General features: G+C 39.4%; 2 protein-coding genes across 9 annotated transcripts in view; both read right to left on the bottom strand.

The window, feature by feature from the left end:
• RBM5 (RNA binding motif protein 5) overlaps positions 1-6,438 on the bottom strand; it is a 24,524-nt gene extending 18,086 nt beyond the window's left edge. The window contains exons 1-4 of one of the 5 annotated variants that reach the window (XM_074197991.1): positions 6,231-6,438; positions 5,375-5,435; positions 1,748-1,913; positions 817-972 (exon numbers count right to left, since the gene is read on the bottom strand). In XM_074197991.1, the coding sequence (XP_074054092.1) occupies positions 817-972; positions 1,748-1,913; positions 5,375-5,391 (339 nt within the window). In that variant the 5' untranslated portion in view covers positions 5,392-5,435; positions 6,231-6,438. Of the gene's footprint in view, positions 1-816; positions 973-1,747; positions 1,914-5,374; positions 5,436-5,532; positions 5,755-6,230 lie in introns of those variants that run through there. The other 4 variants (XM_074197992.1, XM_074197993.1, XM_074197994.1 and 1 more) reach the window with 4 other exon arrangements.
• Positions 6,439-8,952: 2,514 nt separating this feature from the next.
• RBM6 (RNA binding motif protein 6) overlaps positions 8,953-21,325 on the bottom strand; it is a 98,107-nt gene continuing 85,734 nt past the window's right edge. For all 4 annotated transcript variants that reach the window (XM_074197987.1, XM_074197989.1, XM_074197988.1 and 1 more), the window contains 8 exons: positions 20,053-20,138; positions 15,251-15,403; positions 14,893-14,982; positions 13,258-13,518; positions 11,387-11,461; positions 11,140-11,237; positions 10,182-10,311; positions 8,953-9,201 (listed from right to left, as the gene is read on the bottom strand). In XM_074197987.1, coding sequence (XP_074054088.1) covers positions 9,076-9,201; positions 10,182-10,311; positions 11,140-11,237; positions 11,387-11,461; positions 13,258-13,518; positions 14,893-14,982; positions 15,251-15,403; positions 20,053-20,138 — 1,019 coding nt within the window. In that variant the 3' untranslated portion in view covers positions 8,953-9,075. The remainder of the gene's footprint in view (positions 9,202-10,181; positions 10,312-11,139; positions 11,238-11,386; positions 11,462-13,257; positions 13,519-14,892; positions 14,983-15,250; positions 15,404-20,052; positions 20,139-21,325) is intronic.

The raw sequence follows: 21,325 nt of genomic DNA, 5'->3' as shown, positions 1-21,325 counted from the left end.
AAGTCTGCAACATAAATATCTGAATCACTGCAATGTCCAAAACCATAAAGCTAAATTAGAAATTTACTAATCACTTAGTATGTGCTCAACATGATACTAGCTAAGTTTAAGTAAACTATATCATTTCCTTTCTAAAGAGGAAGATTATATAAGAGCTTACAATCTAGTGTGAGATTAAAACAGATAAAAAGGTGAATATTCAGGAAGTGCTAAACTACCTAGTGTAGAACAAACGCCTTTCAAGAGAGGAAATTTTAGAAAATAACCATATAATATTCTGTACCTATAAAAATCATAGTAGTGCAGCACTATTTCACAAATCCAAGTATTTTTAACTGTGAATATTTTATTTGGACAGCAGAAAGAAGTTTGAAAGATGAAAATATTAAAATTAATCACATTCAGCAATTAAAAGGAACATGGGATAAATGAAACATGTAATGTGTGCTCCCTCTGCTGGTTCAGTAGGAAACATTAACTAAAGCTTCTTTCAAATGTGGTATTTCTTGTATAAGAAAGCATTTTATGTCCAATAAGCTTCCATGGATGTCACAGAACAAGCTTATTAACTTAAACCTGAAAATGCATCAATAATATAAGCTTACAATGAAATTAACATTTGTCTCATAAATCAATTCTAATTCTAGAATTCTAAATCTTAATTTAGTAATATAAGGAATTATGTGTGAAACTCAGATAAAATTTTACATGTGGTCTAACATTAAATTGTTATTTGCACTATTGAAATTAAGAGTAAAATTCTCATTTCAAATTAGTTTTTTTATAATCACTATACTCACTAATTTTGATACTTACATCATTCTCTGTAACAGTAATAGGAAGTCCACGCAACATAATCGTCTTACTCTCCCACTCATCATTAATATCATTCCTATAGTCATGTTCTCCATAGTCACCGTCGGAATGGTAACCATCTTCTGATCTGTCACTATTCCTTCTCTCGCGTTCCCTCTGATGGACAATAAATAAAACTGCAATGAAAACTTCATTTTGAGACTGAGTTTCTTTAATCTAAAGGAAAGAAGTGCACAGGTTTGGGGGGGGGGGTGAAGTGGAAGGGAAGAATATTTTCCATCACTAAGGGCAGTAATTAAGAAGACATTAAAAAGACCTTAAACGGCGTTGAATGGGGTCTCACAAAGAACTGAAATCTACTTTATTAAATGTTTGTTATTTCAACACAATTCACTTAATTGGAATTTTCTACAATGCTTCATGGGATTCAATAAATTATCTTGGCAGATTAAATTCAAATATATTTAAGAATACACAGGCTGAATATAAAAGAAAAGGAACTGAGAAGTTCAATGAAAGGTTATAGCAACTAAAAAGTTAAATGATTTTCATATTTATTAACTCTATAGCCACCTTTACAGCACATAAATTCTCTACAGAGTCCCTAGAAGTAACATTTTATATATTTCTCCACTTAACTGACTCAGCTTATTAAATTTAGCAAGTACTTTCACATACAGTAAATTAAGGGCACCTAGGTGCATTACTCAACAGTGTCAAGATTTGGAGTTAGAAAGACCTGAACTTGAATCCTGTTCTCAGGTACTCACTGTGTAACCTTGGACAAGTCACTTGATCTGTCTGTTCTCCTTATGTGTAAAATAGGAAATAGTACCTTATTTCAAAGAGTCGTTGTTGCAAGATATGAAGTGCTTCATGAAACCTAACTTGTTAAGTCAACTTTTATAAACCAGGCATCATTCATTCTTACCTCAGGACTGTCATAATCTCTATAGTCATCATATCTGTCATTCCTGCGATCATCACTAGATCTTTTATAGTCTGAATCCCTCCGTCTGCTTCTGGATTCACGTTCATCTCGATCATCCCGATCTATGATGGAACCGTATCTTCCACTACGCTCTGTTCTACTGACTCTGAAATATAAAGAATATGTATTGGGATTAAAGATAATTACATGTCCTCCCTACAGAAAACATTAAGCTCAGTTTATGGCAGTTAAGTGTAATGTCTGATTTTAATTTTAAGTTTTAACTTTTTCAGTTTCCAAGGATAACCACTCGGGGAAGTAGCTCCTCCCCATAATGCAAAGAAAACAAAAAGATATGAACACCAAGTCTGTAACTTACAAAATGAACTTTATGGGTCAAGTGTTAAGGGACCTGGTGCTGATGGGGTATGAAAAGCTGGAGCACATATGAGTCTCTATCACAAGTTGTCAGGAATGGCCTTTCCCTAATATAAAGGTATTATGGGAATGCTGCCCTATTGTTTTCAAGAGGACCCTGGTTTACAAAAGAAAACAAAACTATCTGGCCCCTGATCTCTCTTTCTCTTTCACATGCATACACACAGTGCATTTCTAAGCCATACTTGAAGGATCATCTCAGCACCAAAGGATCATTCTGATCCTCCTAAACATCACCTATCACTTGGTTCTTTATTTTAAAGAATACAGATAAGACCAGGAATGCTGCTAACAGTCTCACTAATATCAAATTAGTCAATTAATAAACATGTATTAAGATTCACTTAATGTGCCAGACACTGTGCTAAGTGAAGGGGATAAAAAGGAAAAAAAGGCAGTCCCTGCTCTCAAGAAGTTTAATCTAATGGGGGACAATGACAAACAACTCTGTGCAAACAAGCTATAAAAAGGATAAATTGCAAACAGGGGAATTGGGACAACTGCCTATAGAAGGTGTGATTTTAGCTGGGGCTTGCAGGGAAAGCTATGAGGTGGAAAAGAGAGGTACAGCATTCCAGGTTCAGGGAGACAAACAGCTCTGGACTCTAGTCAATCATGTTAAAGTGTTATTTAAGAAGGGATCTAAAATGATCATCATCTGAAGCTCTGACCACCTTGGATATCAAAGCAACCTAAAGAAAACCTCAATCCCAATCTATCCTCAGACAGGAAGGAGATGGGTGACCTTAGCTGGCCACTTAGCTGCTGCCTCAACTGTAAACTGAGCATGATAACAACCCTAGCTCACAAGGTGGTCTAAAGATCAAATAAGAAATCTGGGAAGTCTTTAGCAGAGTGCTTCACAAAATTTGGTCCTTTTCCCTGTTTCTGTAATCTCTTCTATGTTGGCTTTTCAGTTTCTCACCAAGCCTAAATGTGGAAAGCTTGTTCTGTATCCATTTTAATTCAATTCTATCAAATCAGGGTGGAGAAGTAAAGAAAGGAAGGAATAATTTGGAAAAGTTTCTCCTAATTCTCGATGTCCTGCCTGGTCACTTAAAGGCCAGGTTTTGACAGGCACTTAGAGAGATCCCTCAAAAATAATTGTTTTTTTCATTCTAGTCAAGTAATTATTTTGTCAAATCAACTTTATGACTAGTAATTAGTCAGTAACAGAAAACTACCATTCCATACTATAGCAACTGATCTAGATTTACTGGTCTGCAACTGGGCTTCACATATACAATGTTGGGGAAAATGGTTTATCTTAATCCCAGATCTCAATGTGGGCAATGAGAGGTCTGAGTTTGAATCCTTCTTGTCATTATCTATGTGACCATGGATAAATCATTTAATTTCCTTTCCTGAAACTTTCTTAAATCTGTAAAATGGGGATAAATGAAGCACCTATCCCAAAAGATGTTAAGATTTAGATCAGAAGAGATTTTAGAAATCCACAAGTTCCAAACATCTCATTTTACAGATGAGGAAACCAAGGAATGAAATGACTGATCCATAATTAACACATAAGTGGTAGAACAACTACTTGAATGAAAGTCTAATTCCAAATTCAGTGTTCTTTTCACTATAGGATGTTACCTTATAGGGTTTGTTGTGAGATGAAATAATGCATGCTAGGTACTTTTTTTGTAAGCCTTAAATGTCAGTTATTACTGCTTTCAGAAATTAGCTTCTAGGTTGCATAGGAATTGTTGTATAGGAAAAATTTAAGGACAAGGATAAAACTAAGGGAATGAGAAGATGTAGCAATTTTCATGAACTTGAGAAAGCCAATAACTACTTAATGGAATGGGATGCTAATAGCAAAAATTATCTGTGAAAGGATTAGACATAGGATTAGGACATTCCATTAGGACTGTGATTCTTGCTAACTTTCTGTTAGGGGACCATAACATAACAGTTAAAAAAAACTATTTTTTCTAGAATAGAATGAAATCATGATCTTCATTAATTCCTGGTTCCTTTTTCAGGCTACCAGTTTGACAGGTCTATGATGAATCCCCTGCATTAAAAAGTTCAGTTCTGAATAATCCTGCTAATAATTAGAAAGGTACATATGTAATGGAGGCAACCAAGCAAATTATCAGTCTAATTATATAGCTAATAGTCTTCTTATAGATTTTTATGTCTTCCTCCATTTTCTGAAATGCTCCAGTGTATAGTTAAATCTTTCATTACTGGTGAAGACTTCTCATTAAAGAACCCTCTTCATTCTTATTTTTACCCTGTGTTTTCCTACAGACAATCCTGTTCATAAGATTTAAAGCCAGAAAGGACCTTAGAAATTATCTATCCTAATTTTCAAAGGCAGAAAATGATGTCCAAGAAGGTGAATTTCTCAAAGTAATAGAGCTCAGGTCTTGCAACTCTATTCATTATTGAGCAGCTTCACTACCTACTGGTGAGTAACTGTCACTAAGAGAAGGGAAAATGGAGACTAAAAAGACAACAGTAACAGTGTCTGTTATTGGAGAGCTTGGATTTTAGTGGTGGAAAGTGAGCATGGACATTTGTGATATGTATCTACTTGTTCACTGTCCCCTAATCCTATACAATTGTACCACTTGATGCAAGGATCTCAAAACTTTTTGGAAATTATAACATAATATTATTATCTGTTACTTTCTCCCAAGAAATTCTAGATGGCGTCCCTTGATTTCCAAAAATAAAATTCTGAGATTATGACATCCTTGAGATAAAATCAAAACAAGTTAAGATCTATGACTTGGTAAGAGAAACAGTAACCTTTATCTCAGTAAATTTAACAGGTGTGGGGTGGCTAGGTGGCAGTGAATAGAGCAACCACCCTGGAGTCAGGAGGACCTGAGTTCAAATTCAACCTCAGACACTTAATAATTACCCAGCTGTGTGGCCTTGGGCAAGCCACTTAACCCCATTGCCTTGCAAAAATCTAAAAAAAAAAAAAAAATTTAACAGGTGAAAGAAAGGGGGCAGAGTACATTAAGTATAGGAAAAACAATTACCTTTGAAGACCACTCAAGCCTACAAACTGTATTAAGAGGTTAACAAATAAACAACTAAATGAGACCTTCTAAAAGGGCTCCTAAACAAAGAATTGCTTTAAGGCAATCACAAAGCTTAAGAATCAAAACAGACCTTTCAAGCTTAGCAAAAAATTACTTTCAAGATCGTGTAGTTCCAACATACCGTTTATCTGAACCCATAGTCCTCTTAAAAGTGTTGGTAGACAGCTCCAAATGTCAAATGTCTGTTCAAGAAGGCAAGAGAAAGAGATTAATGCAAATTCATGTTGCACATTGAGGACTTGGCAATCAGCAAATGTGTTCCCCCACCATAAAACTCACTTTTAGGATTCAAACAGAAGAAAACTACCTGCCTGATCTTCCCTATTTCCCTATCATTTGAGATAAGGGGGCAAAGCACCCGCAACTTCATTCCGCTTCTGACACCAGGCCTGCAACGGTCTGGCGGCCAGTGCGAGCCTGAGAGCGAGTTCCACCCCGGGCAGGAGCCACCAGGGAAGGCGGGTCAAGGGCCCAGGTCTGCTTCAGGCAGGGAGGCTGCGAGGCGGCCCGAGTCCTCGCTCTGGGGAGCCGCAGTCCGCGTAGCCACCGCCCTCGGGGCGCTGGCGCAGAACCGGCGCCCATCACAATCGGGGCTGCGGGCGACGAGGGGGTCCCCGGGGCAGGGCAGGGCCCCGCCCCCGGCCCCCGGCCCCCGGCCCCCGGCCCCCGGCCGCGCGGCCGCCCAACAGCCGAGGCGCAGAGCCCGGCCGGGCCCGACTTGGGGCCGGCCTCGAGGGCGGCCCGAGCGGCTAATGGCGGCCGGGCCTCCCCCGGAGGAGAAGGCGCGGGCGGCCCGGGAGGCGGCGAGCCGGGATCGGGCCGGGGCCCGGGGAGGAGGCGGGGAGGAAGCCGGGGACGGGCCGGCTGCGGGGCGCCGCAGGGGGCTGGGGGCCCTTTGGGGGCCGGCGCCCTGCCCCCGCCGCTGCCGGGGCTGACAGATGGGACACAGCCGGCTGGCAGGGGGCAGAGGGACTCACCGACGGGAGGCTGGGGGTCGGCGGTTTCGTTCCCGGGGAGGGCGCGGGCGGCCCGGCACACTCACCCCAACCGTGCTCGGCCAGGCGGCCCTCGCGCCTCGGCGCCCCACAAGCTCCGGCGACGGTCCGGGACCCGAACAAAATGGCGACAAGCCCGACCGCCGTCTCCTACCCACACTGCTCCTCGCCCCGCTCGGCCGGCCGCCTCCCGCTGGAAGCTTCCAATAGAGGCGCATGCGCGACGCGCTCGCTCGCGTTTTATAGCGCGGCGCGGGGGCTGCCGGGAGGTGTGGCTTGGCTCGCAAGGACCCTCCCTTTTCCTTGGGAATAGCCTACGCACTTTCTTTGTGGAATAAAGTGACCCATTTACTTGCGTTTGAGATTAAGGGCCCTAAGGAAAGCGTTCCCAAGTCAGCTCTTCGCAGGGCCACCCTTAGGCCAGAGGGACCGCAAAGAGGCTGAGGCTGGAGCCCAGCCCGGGGGGCCGTTGGAGCCAGGCTTTGTGGCCTGTGCGGCTCGGGTGGTGTATGGCCGCCCAGGGCCCTTCCGGCCCTCGAGTTGTGCGGGGCGGTCACCTGCCTAGGGTCCTACACACAGGTAACCAGAAGGCCCGCTTTTGAACCCAGGGCCACGGGCTCCAAATACAGGGCCCCTTCTGCTAAATGGACCCTCCTCGGCCTATTCGTGGGAAGAGAGCTGGCTTCTAGGTTTCCCTTTTTTGGTGGAGCCAATCACACAGCTTTATTACATCTCAGATTATTTGATCTTTTATAATACTGCGAAATACTGAAGCCAAGGGAGAACCCATGTCTTCTGACCATAGCTCTGGGTCCCTTCCCATCTGTGTCTCCTGGCCTCCTTCACGGTCCAACCAGCTGACTCCAAATCTAGTGTTTTTCTCTCCACTGATTACATCACCCAAAAGACTTTTTCAAGGTCACAGAGTTCCCACAAGACAGAGTAGGATTTGAGATGAGCGCCCTCTTAAAGCCATTGTTTTGTTGTTAATATTTAGTTGGTGACAAAGCCATTACCTTTGGTATTATTTATACTTTTCATTAATATTCTGATTTAATCTTAGTCTGCAGATAATAATAGTCTGCAGATGGTAAAACTTAGTTCTCTAGCATTTCCTACAGCTCACTTTGAGGATTAAGGGTGAAAAGTTGCAGCCCACAGAAAACTGAACTGATAATTTTCATCTGACAGTGAAGAGATGTTGGCATCAAGCAGCAGAGGAAACACCTTGGAATTTGAATATCCTACAAGAGTATTCAGATGGTGACCTGCAGAGAATGGAGATCTTAGCTTTGGTCATTTCCAAATTCTGTGAGAGAGATTCCTGCTTGAATGGAATGACATCTTAAAAGCCCTTCCCAACTGTGACTTGGACAAGTTGAGGAGCAACAGTTCTCAGGAAATAGATGTGATATTTCATGGTTTACATAGTGGCTAGTATATTCATTACTGAATACACAATCAGTGTTCAAATAGTTGTTGAAAGATGAATATACATGTGTATGTATATGTGTGTGTGTGTGTGTGTGTTTATATCTGAATTCTTGATACCAATCTTTGAACTGGATCTTTAGTTTGCTTTAGTTCCAATATTATATAATAGCTTCAAGATTTTTATGTTCATAGGACTTAGAATTAATCCAACCCCTTGATGTTCCTGGACCTAAAGAAAATAGGGGACTAAATGCAAAAAGGGGCACAAACTTTACCAAAAATCAGGGGTTATTGAGCAGTAGAAATGAAACAAATTCATTTTCAAAACTAACACTCCTGTTTATCAAGAAAAGGAAATATTTTCAAAGTTAAGAGTTTCTTTTTCCTAATCCTCTCTGGATACTAAAAGCCTATATATTGACAATGACACTGGTAATGCTGGAAAGGAAATGCTGCCAGATTCTCAAAGTTGAATAAACTGAGAAGCCACCATTTGAAAAGTCTCTAATGTGATATTTGCTTCAATGATGGGCTTAACCAAAGATTAACTAAGATTAATTATTAAAATTCTTTTCACTTTAACAAATTATATTAAGAGCATTAAGTTCTTTGGGGAGGTGCAAAGTATATAGTCAATACCTTCAATTAATTTACTAGAAACCCAAGCTAGAGATATGTTACCTATTTCCAACTGACACTTTTTCAAAATAGAATAGTTACCTTTAAATCAGTAAGATTCCCATCCCATAACACTGTCTTTCAGACCACCCATCAAGTAACAGCATACCTAGTTAAAGGGCTATCATAGAACTAAAAACTTAGTATTGGATAAAACCAGTTCAGTTCCTCAGAAAAAACAAGAACTACTCAGGCACAGTTAGGAAGAAAAGAAGGTTATCACAATCACCTTTCACTTGTAAATTTGTTATTCCTTAAATCAAGCCTGTAATTTCATAGAGATGAATTCCTATTAAGTAAGTCAACTCCCTCTACTAATGCATGTCTGTAAATCTTCCTCTTGGAGAGGTACTAAATTAAGAGTGATTTATCCAGGGTACAGGGTACATCCATACCATCTCTTCTATGGAGAACTCTCTTCCCTGGATCACCCTGGCAATTATTTCTAAATGTATGGCTAACATTTTTAAAGCATGTACGAATTCATTCAGAAAAGAGATCACATTGATTCTAAAAAAATATTGTAGTTTGAGGGCAGGGAGATGGAATGGCGAGGATGTAGCAGATTAAAAAATATTTACATATTCATCACCACATTGAAAAAAATTTTATTTAAAAAAAGTTCTAGCAGCAAGAACAGTAACAAAACAAAAGGAGAGACAGACAGACAGACAGACAAAAGAAGGTTGCACCCTGTGGGACTCATCTCAATCCTTTACTCAAGTTCCTTATATCGAGCAAACATGACTCTCCTCACAGCATCTCGGTATGTCTCATTTGACTGCCTCTTGCTAGGTTTCCCTTGTGATCCAACACCAGGCCCCCTCGACCAGCCTTCAGTCTGAAAAACAAAGAGAGAAAAGAAATGGCTATTATACAGCTGCTCTAGGCCACTGAATTTTTTTTTAAAGAGTATGAGTCAAAGATGTTTTAACATAGTAAGAAATTAGATAGTTTTGTGTATACCAAGAAATATTCCCCCCCAAAAAACGCTAGATAAGAGTCTAAATTTCAAAAGAACAAGTCTCACCATCCATAGAAAATCTAATTTCCTCAACTCATCAAAACAACCTTGTATGTAAGCCACAATGTCAGCTTGTGGATGAAATATGGTATCATTCCCAAATTTTAGTCATCAGAACTGTCTTGTACAAGTATATAGCATTGAAAGTCATATATTATACATAATTTTTAAAAGAAAAAGCAAGCTGGATGAAGTAGATTTGCAGTTTTATGTACAAAAATCTTTTTTTACTCTGTGCTACTTTGTGTATGGAAATTCACATTTGATGGCTTTCAGAGTTAAAAAAAAAAGTTAAAGTGTCCTGACACAATCGTTCTTGAGGTAACTTCCCAGTTCTCATCCCCACCCTTCCTTCCCTTCATGCCCAGCCATCCTCCACCATTTCAATCAGAACAACATTTAGTTCACACTCCTTTCCCTTCATCACTGAGGGGTCCCTTATTTCCCTGTCATCCTTGGTTCCCCCCACCCCCTCTTTTTTTTTTTTTTTTTGCTAATGGAGTTAAGTGAATTGTCCAAGGTCACAGAGCTAGGTAATTATTAAGAGTCTGAGGTCCTTCTGACTCCAGGGGGTGCTCTATCCACTAGTTCCCCACCTTGGTCCTATCTCTCCCTTCTGTTCCAGCTCTAAATCAGATCATATTCTCGGAAATACTGTTCCCTAAAACAAATCGGACAATTCTCTCTTCATTCACTTCCTATGTCATTTTTAGAAGAAGCAGAGTCAAAAACATTTGATCACAGAAGACTACAGAGGTTTTAAAGAGAACTATGGATAAACAAGATAATTATTTTACCTCTTCTGCTGAGGCCAGGCCTGGTTGACCATATCCCAGACCTGCTCCCTTCTTCCAACTGGGGGACTGCAATACATAGCCTCCTTTGTTGTTGCTGTCAATACCTACTTTATTTGAAGATTTACGATCACTGCAAAAGAATCAATTGTACTTAAGATTTGCCTTTGTTAAAGAATGTCATAACAAGGACTGAAGCATTACAGAAGACATTAAGCTCCATATTGAGAGAAAAAAAAATCAAATCTCAAGATCAGTCTCACTGATCTTGTGAAATTACTAGTGTCCTCTCTCTTTCACATGCCCTTCTATCTTTTGAAAATTCAGCTCAGAATTTAAAATCTTGGTAGCTATTTCTTATTCCCACAGAACTGTGCACCCTTTGCCAAAAAAAAGTGTGTCAACCAAAAAGGAAGCATCAGTACTGGCCTAATAATTGGAATACTTTTTCCCCCTAGTCTGCTAAAAGATCCATTTGGTGATAGTGAAAATCTATTGCCTTTTGACTCAGGTTATTTACTTATAGAATAGACACATCAAAATATCATAAGATTCATAGCTGGCAGGGAGTCTTGATGCTTCAAACTACTGACTCTATAAAGGAGGAAAGAAATTTTAGGCCTAGAAAAGTTAAATGCTTTCTAGAAGGCCATAGTAAAAAAAAAAAAATCTTAATCCTCAAAATCAGTTAAATTCAGTGCCTGATCTACAATTTAACAATGCCTTTCCTGCCATCTTGGCTTCAGATCCCTAGGATATACAGACATTCTTATCAACACTTTATTTGGTGATAGTTAAATGTTAAGGGCTAGTGATGTTTTATATTCAGGGTAGAAAAAGAGACTTTGACATGTCCTGTGTCTCTTCATAAAGTAGTAATATGACTAAGGCCCATGATAGGCCAGAATTCTGTTTCAAAGGCCCGAGGAGCCACAAACCAAGTGAAAGGATGTTGACTCACCTGTCAGTTTCTCTGGAATATTTCATTCGTTTTCTATCTGGGGAATCTGAAAAATGAAGCTTCTCTTTACGGTCACTTCCTTTTTCTCTGTATCTTCCCTGTTAGAAATCAAAAGATAAAACATAAAATGTTCTACTTTTCCAGGCAATCTGAAGAAAGGAAGAGAAAACTCTTTAATTTTACCCCTGGGAGGGGTGAATTAATAAATAGTAGAAAAAAAATCAATAGGAAAGGTCCATAAACATACTTCTCGCTCTCTCCTCTCCAGATATGCCAGCTCCTGCTCAGACTGCTTTATTTTCCTATGGATCTCCAAGTTTTGCTGTGAAAATAAGAATTTTGAATAAAAAGAACTTTCTGGTAAAAAGCCCTTTGGCTACTAGCAATTAATATTTGCTGCTCCTTCTACTTTAAGGCCCTCTCTCTAAAGAAATCAGAAGTTTGAAAACCTGTTTGCTCTTCTCAGGAGTAAAAGATCTGAACTAGCCTGACGTATGTCACTCCGTGTATGGTTTACTGTTAAGACTAGGTCTCAATTTCCCCTCCCCTATATGAGTAGATGAAGGGAGACACAAGATCAAGAATCTCTCTGGCAGACCTGGAAGAGAGCTCAGAAATAAACTAGCCTAGCTCTAAACTCAGTATGCAGGCTGGCCCCTCACCCTCCCCATGCAAATGCTTCACTCTAGAAGCTAGGTTTCTGCTCCAGCATTGAGAGCTGCCATGATTCTGCATTTCAGGTTTAGGGAACATCACTGCCCTGCTAGTGCCATGGAATCAAATTCAGATTGGTGGTACAGAGTATAGAGTCCTGAATTCTACCCCAGATAAAAGCTATGTGTGACCCACAGTTACTTTATTGAACTCTAAGCACCTTGAGGGCAGAAACTTCTTTTGCCTCTCTTTGTAATCCCCGGAGCTTAGTAGAGTGCCTGACAAACTGTAGGTGCTGAAGTTTAGCTGACTGATTAGATTAACTCTTCCAGTTCAAAGATAGGTAAATGAATCGTTACCTGACTTGGCTAATAAGTGACAGAACTAAATCTTCCCCACTCTACTGCTCCAGATCCAGAACCTAGACAATACAGTGATCTCACTATGGCACCCCGGCCTGGTCAGAGGCCGGATCATGCCCCATGGCTCTAATCACCTTCTCTATGTCTACTGGTCAGCTCCTATTAGGATGCAAGAGCCCTGAAGCAGAAATAGAACTGTCATATCTGTACCCCAAGAATTCCCCTGAAACCCCTCACCCCTCGTCAATTTGTAGTACAAGTTCCGGAACATAGGAAGCTCTTAGGAATCCTCACTTCCTTCATACATGCACTCATCAAGCTAGGACTAGAAACAAGTCTCAAACTTTTAAAAATACAACAAAATGCTGAGAATTGGTCTTTGGAACCCTATCCTAGAATTCTGACAGAGTCTGATAATCATGCTACTTCATATTATTCTTCTACTTTAACTGCATAGAAAGGACATTCTCAGTTAAGTTGCCCATGAAGAGAATTTTGATTTCATTGAAGGATAGAGCCCCTGGCTGGGTTTAGAATCAGGAAGACATTTAGTAGTTGGGTGACCCAGGGCAAGTCTAAACCCTCTCTGCCTCAGTCTTATCAGTCAAATGAACTGGAGAAGGAAATGGGGGAACTAGCCCAGGATCTTTGCCAAGAAAACCAAAATGGGTCACAGAAGAGTGAGAGCAATAACTGTAAACTATAAAAGAGAAGCTGAGGAAAACTGGAGCAAAGCCATAGATGAAAAAACTAGGGGATTTTGACATCACCACCATCATCTTCATCACCACCATAATCCATTTAAATAGTTCTGTAATTTTCTGAAGCACTTTTATTTGTTATCTTATTTGATCCTCACAACCCACACCAAAGTTTTTACTATCATCAACCCCATTTTATGGATGAAGATACTGGTGGTTTGCCATGAATCACATAGCTAGTTTAAGTGCCTGCCCAGGATCAAAGCACAGAAGTCCAGTATTATATCCACTGCACAGCCTAGGTGCCCATATACTGGGTTTAGATCCTGAGCAGCTTTTCGTTTTCTTGCTTGACAACCTTCAAATTCCAGTGGTTCCCTCCCTTCCCCCCCCCCCCCCACCTTGTGAAGATCAGAGAGCTGCTGGTGCTTGAGCAGCACTTCCTTATTGGGAAACTGCCTTCTGCAGAGCAGACAGGCCAGCTTGTTCCAGTCAGTGAGCTTATCTTCCTCATTTTCCTTTTTGGACAATTCTTCTCTCTGGGGGGGTTGTGCAGGGCGAGTTTGGGGAGGGGGGGCTTTCTCTTCTTCTTCCTCTTCTTCATAGTCACTGTCCCCTCCATACTCTCCCAAAAGGCCAATCAAAGGATTTACCACCTTGGGCTGCAAGACAGGAAAGCATCTGATTCAAACTTTTGTTTGTTCATTGGGGTCATTTTTTTCATTTTATCCCTCTCAGTATCCCCCTATTCCTTCTCATTAACACTAGAAAACCTGAAGTTCTCAAGACTTAAAAGCAAAAATGAAAAGTAATTTAGCAAGCCAACTAAAGTTAAATTCTAGACAAAATGAGGCAGTTTCTGCCCCCTCCTCACTGTTTTGACGCACAGCACACGGATGCCTACATTTTATCCTACTCCTTGTTTTGACTGGTCTTTGATAAGGAAAATAAGTAAAGAAAATGGCATCACAAATCACAGGATGAAGAAGGACAATGTTCAATGTTGGAAGGGATGTGGGAAATCTGGGACACTAATGCATTGTTGGTGGAGCTGTGAACTCATCCAACCTTTCTGGAGAGCAATCTGGAATTACATACAAAGGGCAATAAAAATGTACATATCCTTTGATCCAACAATACCACTACTATGTCTATACCATGAAGAGATCATGAAAAAGGGTAAAAACATCACTTGTACAAAAATATTTATAGCAGCTCTGTTTGTGGTGGCAAAGAATTGGAAATCAAGGGAATGTCCATCAATTGGGGAATGGTTGAACAAATCATGGTTTATGTATGTTATGGAACACTATTGTTCTATTAGAAACCAGGAGGGATGGGAATTCAGAAGCCTGGAAAGACTTATATGAACTGATGTTGAGCGAGATGAGCAGAACCAGAATAACACTATACACCTAACAGCAAAATGGGGTGATGATCAACCTTCATGGACTTGGTCATTCCATCAGTGCAACAATCAGAGACAATTTTAGAGTATCTGACATGGAGAATACCATCCGTATCCAGAGAAAGAACTGTGGAGTTTAAACAAAGACCAAAGACTACTACCTCCATTTTTTTAAAGTTGTCTTATGTACTATGTAATATTGCTATCTCTAATATTTTATTTTTTTCCTCAAGGATATGATTTTTCCCTCAACACATTCAATTTTGATCAATGTATAGCATGGAAACAATGTAAAGACTATCAGACTGCCTGGGGGGGGGGGGGTTGGGGAGTAGGGGGAAAAGTTATAAACCTTACAGAAAAATGATAGGTAGAAACTATTGTTTACAATTAAAAAACAAATTCAATATTTATTTTAAAAAAACTTACAGGAGGGACTATTATAGCTAACGAATGTCCTTCTCTTGACTAATTAAATTTTTTTCAGTTTATTTTTCACTTTCTCCTCCCTTTCCCAATAGGAAAAAAAGAAAGAACAAAATTCTTGTTTGTAACAAGTATAATCATTCTCCCTTAAACAGATATATGGCTATCTCCATTCCCCTTCAATCCTCTTAAGAAACCTTACTGGTGGTGGGCTCTCTTCCTTTTTCACTGTGGGGGGTAGTGGTTTCTTAAAGACATCTTCTGCAGGAGCCTTCCCTTCACTGGAGACTTCCTGAAATCAAATAAACAATGTGACACCTAGAATGAAGTTGTCACCTAGAGAAGCCACTAAGAAACAGAAACAAAGCAGGTTATAAAAGATAAAGAGAATATGACTTGGACTATTTAGTAAACAGAATTTTGCTGTTTCAAGTCCTGTTCATATCTCTTATCTCAAGGCAATTCAATGAAATAATCTGCAATTTACAAAGTGGGAAATATGAAAAATCAGTAAGTTAATAAACTACTCAGTCACTGGAATGTAAAGATTTCTTTCTTACCTTTGTGGGTGTAGTTCGAGCTCTGTCTTTTTTCTCCCTGCTATCCCTCTTGGAAGCATCTTTCTTTTCATTTGGTTTTCCTTGACTATTGTGTTTCTTCCCTTTGCTCTCTGCCCCAGGTGACCCAGGATCTTGTGGTACATAGACTTCTTGCTAAAGGATTATTGAGAAAGAATTCTGGAATGATATGTTTCTTTTGAGAATATTTGTAACAAGGGAATGTTTCAATCTTGATGAAGGGAAGTTGGTAAATAGCGTTAGTGATGAAAAAGAAAGATGATGAAAAGCACACTAAAGAAACAAGAAAACACAGAAGAGAACAAAGAAATTCCAGAGAACACATGAGTAGCATACTTTTGTCACTCATTCAAAATTTAATACGTACTTTTAAAAAAAATAAATCCGTTTCATATATAATCTCTATTCTGCATATATTGAAATGTTCTTTTTTATGTTTCAGGTCATAAGAAAAAAGAAACAACCATTCTTGATGTTGGTTCTTCATACTGGTTCCTCTCATCAATAGACCTTTTCAGGTCATTTTTCTAAATTTTTTCAATGAATTTATTAGACTCGTTCTCTTGACACCATCCCCAGTCACGATCCTCAGGGATTTCCATACTCATGCTAACAAATTTTCTACCAAACTTAATTCTCTATTCCTTAACTTCAGCTCTAAAGAGGTTCAGGATATTTAAGATACTCTATTGGGAAAGTCTAGGCAAGAAAGAACTGAACAGCACCTCAACCTCAGTCACAAATCAACATACAACATTTCAGACCTTAAAATCTTTCCTCCAAGGTTTGGAACTACTAAATTCCACTCTCTAAATACAATCAGCTACCCTTAACTTCTCCCACTATCACACTAAAATTTAATCTTTACCCTTAAAATCTTTTGGTTCCTTAACCAATTCTTTTTCTCTCTCACTGTCCCACTCTGATATTTAATTCCATACCCAACTTTGTCTTTAACTTTCTTTGCTTCTGGACCTTTGGACCCTTATTCCAGGATTGTTTCCACTGTACAATTTCTCTGCTCTTTCTCCAGAGCTATCAAAGAGGAGGAAAAGATCACTGTGAAATCAAACCAGGTTCACCCACTACAAATTTGTAGTATATAACATCTAAGTCCTTGCTACCTAAGCCTCCTTTCTCCTCTACCCTTCCCTAGTGGATTCCTGTTTCCCTGAAATTAAAGTCAATCAACCTAAGATGGTTTCAGCCTCTCTTTTCAATTGCTCAAATCTGAGGACCATCATCTTCTTCTTTCTTGTCATATAAAGAGATATTCCTGGTAGTTTCTGAGCCTTATTCCTCTACTTGCTTCCATGATCTCATTTATTCCCACTACCTGTGAATCTTTTACCAATAACCATTAATAGCTATACAATCCATGAACATTTATTGCTACCTATATTTTTGGATAAATCAACTGCTCAGGGTCTCAGGGGATATACCTAGTGCAAAGGCATGGTGGCATAGAAGATAAAGTGATTAGTATTGCCATATGAGGAACAATAACAATGTTTGTCCTTCAATTTTTTGAAGACCACAACATGGGGGGGGGGGGGGGGGGGGGTGATGGTATAACAAGCACATGAACCAAATTTGCATGAGGGGGATGGTGTACTAAATCACCAGCCTCACTTTCTCCTCCACAGCCATCTGGATCCAGTGGCCAGATATGAGGAAAACTGGAGATAAATCTGATTGCCTCGTATCCAGGGCTAAGTGACTTGCCCAAGGTCACACAGCTAGTAAGAGTCAAATGTCTGTGGTCACATTTGAACTCCCATCCTCCTGACTCCAAGGCCAGTGCTCTAAAAATATGACTAGTTTGAACGGACTATCAATTGTGGGAAAGGTACGTTTGGGGTCAGACTGAAGAGCATAAGGTGACCACATGAGTAAAGGAAAGAGGGACAGAAGCAAAAAATGCAGAAGGAAGGAGAAAAATATTAAGTGCCTACTGTGTAGCAGACTCTGCTCTGAATGTTTTACAATATGATCTCATTGGTCTTCACAACAACACTATTGTAAAGGTTGAAATGACAAGACAAGGAAAATGATGGGCTCTATGAGGCAATGACATGACTGGGAATCTGGATGACTACAAAGATGGGGGCCTCTTCCCTCAATAATCCCTGTAGATTTCATTACTCTCTCCAGGCAGATATCTCACAGATCTACTGAAACCTACTCCCTTTCCTGAGCTCAGGTCCACATGACCAGCTGCTGACTAAATTTCAAACTCAACATGTCCATAAAAGGACTGTCATCTTTCTCACTGAATTTGTCATTCTACTAGTTGTTCCCAGCTCTGCCCATGGCACTACCACCTCTAGTCTTCCAGCTTCATCAGCTTCCCTCTATACTTGACTGCTCATTCTTCTTCAGGTCACATAGCTCATCAGTCACCAGATCATTCCCTTTCTATTTCCACAGCTCTCACCTTTACTCCTTTATTACTACTAACACACAGGCCTTCTTTAGTTGAGGTGCTGTTCAGTTCTTTCTTGCCTGGACTATCACAACAGAATGTCTCAAATATCCTGAAGCTCACCTGGCAGAAGATACCAGACCCTGAGGTTCTTTCTCGAGCTAAACTGCCTAGCATTCCAACATTACTACAGAGAGTGCAACTACAATAGGCTGGGCCCGCTGTTAGAATGTCAGATAAAAGCTAGGTAAAAAAAACTACTTTTGGAGAACTCACAAAGGGCAAGTGCTCATAAGGGGGTCAGAAGAAATGATACCAAAACACCTTGAAGGTCTCATTGAAGAACTTTAGAATTGATTGTACAGCATGGGAGACACAGGCACAGGACCACCCAGGATGGCATGCCCTCATCAGAGATGGAGCTACACTGTATGAGGAAGGTAGAATTGATATAGCTCAAAGGAAAAGTGCCATCCATAAATTTAGAGTACCCACCCAGGTGTTCACATGGACTATTTGTGCCCTGTGGTAGAGCATTCTGAGCTTATATTGATCTGATCAGCCATAGTAGGACACACTGTAATTTGGCTCAAACATAGTGATGTCATTTTGGTCTTCTTAGATAACAAAGGACAAGATCCAAATCATCACAACTGTCTCCTACTAATTCTCATTACCTTAAAACTCTCCCAATTTCAGTCTATCAGCCAAAGTGACTTTCCACAAGCATCCATGTCATATGCCTACTTGAAATCTAGTAGCCCTCTTTGGCTTCAACATCATTACCTGCTGAATAATATTAAAACTCCCCAATACTCAAGGTATTAAACCATATTTCACCTTTCTTGTCTAAACTCATCTCCTATCATCTCCTTTCAAGACACACAAGATACATCTCTGCCTTCAAACATATACTGGCTTTTGATGCTCTTGTATCTTTGTTCATACTGTGGCTGGGCTTGAAATGTCTTTAATACACTTTTAAAGCCCAAGTCAAATATCAAATCCTAGGGAATCTTCCATGATCCTTCCTGACTAGTAACTAACCTTGCCCCTCAAGACCTCACAGGGCAAACAATCTGAGAGTATGACTGGGAGTCTGAGTCACCTTACCTCCTCTTAGCCTTGGTTTTCTCATTTTGAGACATGGTATAGAGAATCAAAAGCCAGGCTCAAAATTGGGCATATTTAGGTTTAAGTCCTGCCCCGATACATACTGGGTTTGTAACTACTGGAAGTTGGTCTGAATTCACCCAGCCTTAATTCTTTATTTGCAAAATGTAGTCTTGATGGCCTCCATGATCCTTTGATCCCATCCAGACTGGCATCTCAGCTTCCTGAAGACAGGGACCATGACTTAACTAATCTTTTCCCTAGAACCTGACAGAATGTGCTCCACATATTAGGCACTTAATAAATTAATAATTTTTTTTAAATCTAGAGTTTTTCTAGCACCTCCAACAATGTTTAATCTAACATCAGTGGCTTAGGTTAGGAAAAATACCTCTGATTATAATAAAATAAAATCCAACACAAGCCCTGAAACTTCAAAGCAGGCTGGACAAAATGAGAAGTCAAATGATTAGAGAAGTAGTCTACGATTTAGGATTACTAGTTATTGCCAACTTGAATCATAAAATTTTAAGATTTAGAATTAGAAGGGACCTACCATGCAGTTTAACCCTTTCATTTTCAAGAGAAACCCAATAGAACCATAGAATTCAATTCCATGAATAACTTAAAGGGACAAAAACTGAGACTGAAATTTAGATCTTCTAACTCTAAATGGTTTTCCACTAAGCAATACTGCCTCCACTTGATCCTCAAACTTGATGTTCTTGATGAACAGATATGAATATTCAGAAATTAACACAAACCTTTAGAAATAAATAAATCTGTGAAATCAATTATGAAAATATGAAAAATGTTTTTTTCTTAAAAACATGAACTTGGGGGTAGCTAGGTAGCACCCGCCCTGGAGTCAGGAGTACCCGAGTTCAAATCTGACCTCAGACACTTAATAATTACCTAGCTGTGTGGCTTTGAGCAATCCACTTTAACCCCATTGCCTTGCAAAAAAAAAAAAAAACAACAACCATGAACTTTATAAACTGTTTAATGTTGCCAAGTTTTTTATATCCACTCTATTTAATATTAATAGCAATATTAAGAGAAAAGGCATCATTTTATAAATGTTTTGGTTTTTGTTTTGTTTTTTAACTTGGTCAAGGTCATATAACTAGAAAGTAGCAAAGGTAGCAGCAGAAGTTAGGCCTCCTGGTTTTAGAAGTTTTTATTACATATGAATATGCACATTCAACAAAAGAATAAAGCAGTCAAAACAAAATTAAGAACTCACCTGTGTTTTGGGATCATAATATGTTCCAGCTAAGGGATCATAATAGTAACCAGTGACAGAATCATATATGTAGCAGTCAGATGAAGCTAAAAAGAAAAAGTCAACATTAATTTTTCTCATATGCATAGTATAGTCACAAATACAAACATAAAAGGAACTAGACTGTAGATTTTATTCCTGTCACAATTTAGGTGGAAGTGGGAAGGAAAAATGGTATATTATGAAAGAAATAGAAAATATGAATAAAAACTTCTTAAAAAAACAAATCATAACATTAAATTCCTATTCTGATAGAGCCTCTAGACAAGTAATACATGTTTTATCTGGATTTTATTAAAGTATATGATAAAATTTCTCATAATATCCTTGTGAATAAGATGGGAGGAGATGGTTTAGATAACAGTATAGATTTGTAGAATAGAATGACCAGAGAGAAATTAGGATAGAGAAAGAACAGGAAGAAGTAAGGCAAGCTCCCCCACTCCCCACTACAATGCTTCTAAACAGATCTAGAAAACAAAGCAGCACAAATACTGATCAGAAAAAAAAAATCTAAGAAAAAAAAAATCACAATGTGTACTTTTTCCTTTGCCAGGCTAGCAAAGAGACAAACTTTTCCACCACTTCTCTCAGAAATTACTAGGAAAACTTCATCACTACCTTGTGCCATTCTGATTAAAGGACAGAGCCAGGAACTCTAAAATCTCTAAGGAGGGAGATCAGTTCAAAACATCCCATTTTTTCATCTCTGGAACAACAACCTGGTTCCCTAACTCTCTCCACTTTTTTCAGCTTCCTTTCTATGTAAGCTCTCTGAAGGTTTGAAGATTTTTTTTTTTTGTATTTATAGCCTTAGCACTAAGCATCATGCTTAGGTAGCACTTAGAGGGTAATCCTTTCATCAGCAGTCAAAAGAGGGCATTTAATTAAATAAATCTTAAAAGAATGCTCAGCTTTGTGTATATTCAAGATTAGAACATAAACTTCCATATCTCCCGCCCAACAGGAGGTCTGATTTTTTTTTGGGGGGGGTGTCCTTCACTCAAAGAAGAACATGACCATCAGGGAGGTAATGCCATGATAAGCACATGAAATGGATTTCAGTGAGGGGTGGCTATGCTAAATTACCAGCTTCACTTTCTCTTCCAGAGCTGCCTGGATCCAAATCACCAAATACGAATTCAAGGCAATCAGGGTTAAATGACTTGCCCAAGATAACACAACTATTAAGTGTTAAATCTCTGAGGCTGGAATCAAAACTCCTATCCTTCTG

Source organism: Macrotis lagotis, chromosome 8 (assembly GCF_037893015.1).
Source record: "Macrotis lagotis isolate mMagLag1 chromosome 8, bilby.v1.9.chrom.fasta, whole genome shotgun sequence".
In the NCBI taxonomy this organism is placed as follows: Eukaryota; Metazoa; Chordata; class Mammalia; order Peramelemorphia; family Peramelidae; genus Macrotis; species Macrotis lagotis.
Note: the sequence above shows the minus strand (reverse complement) of the source record. Positions and strands in the feature narration are given on the sequence as shown.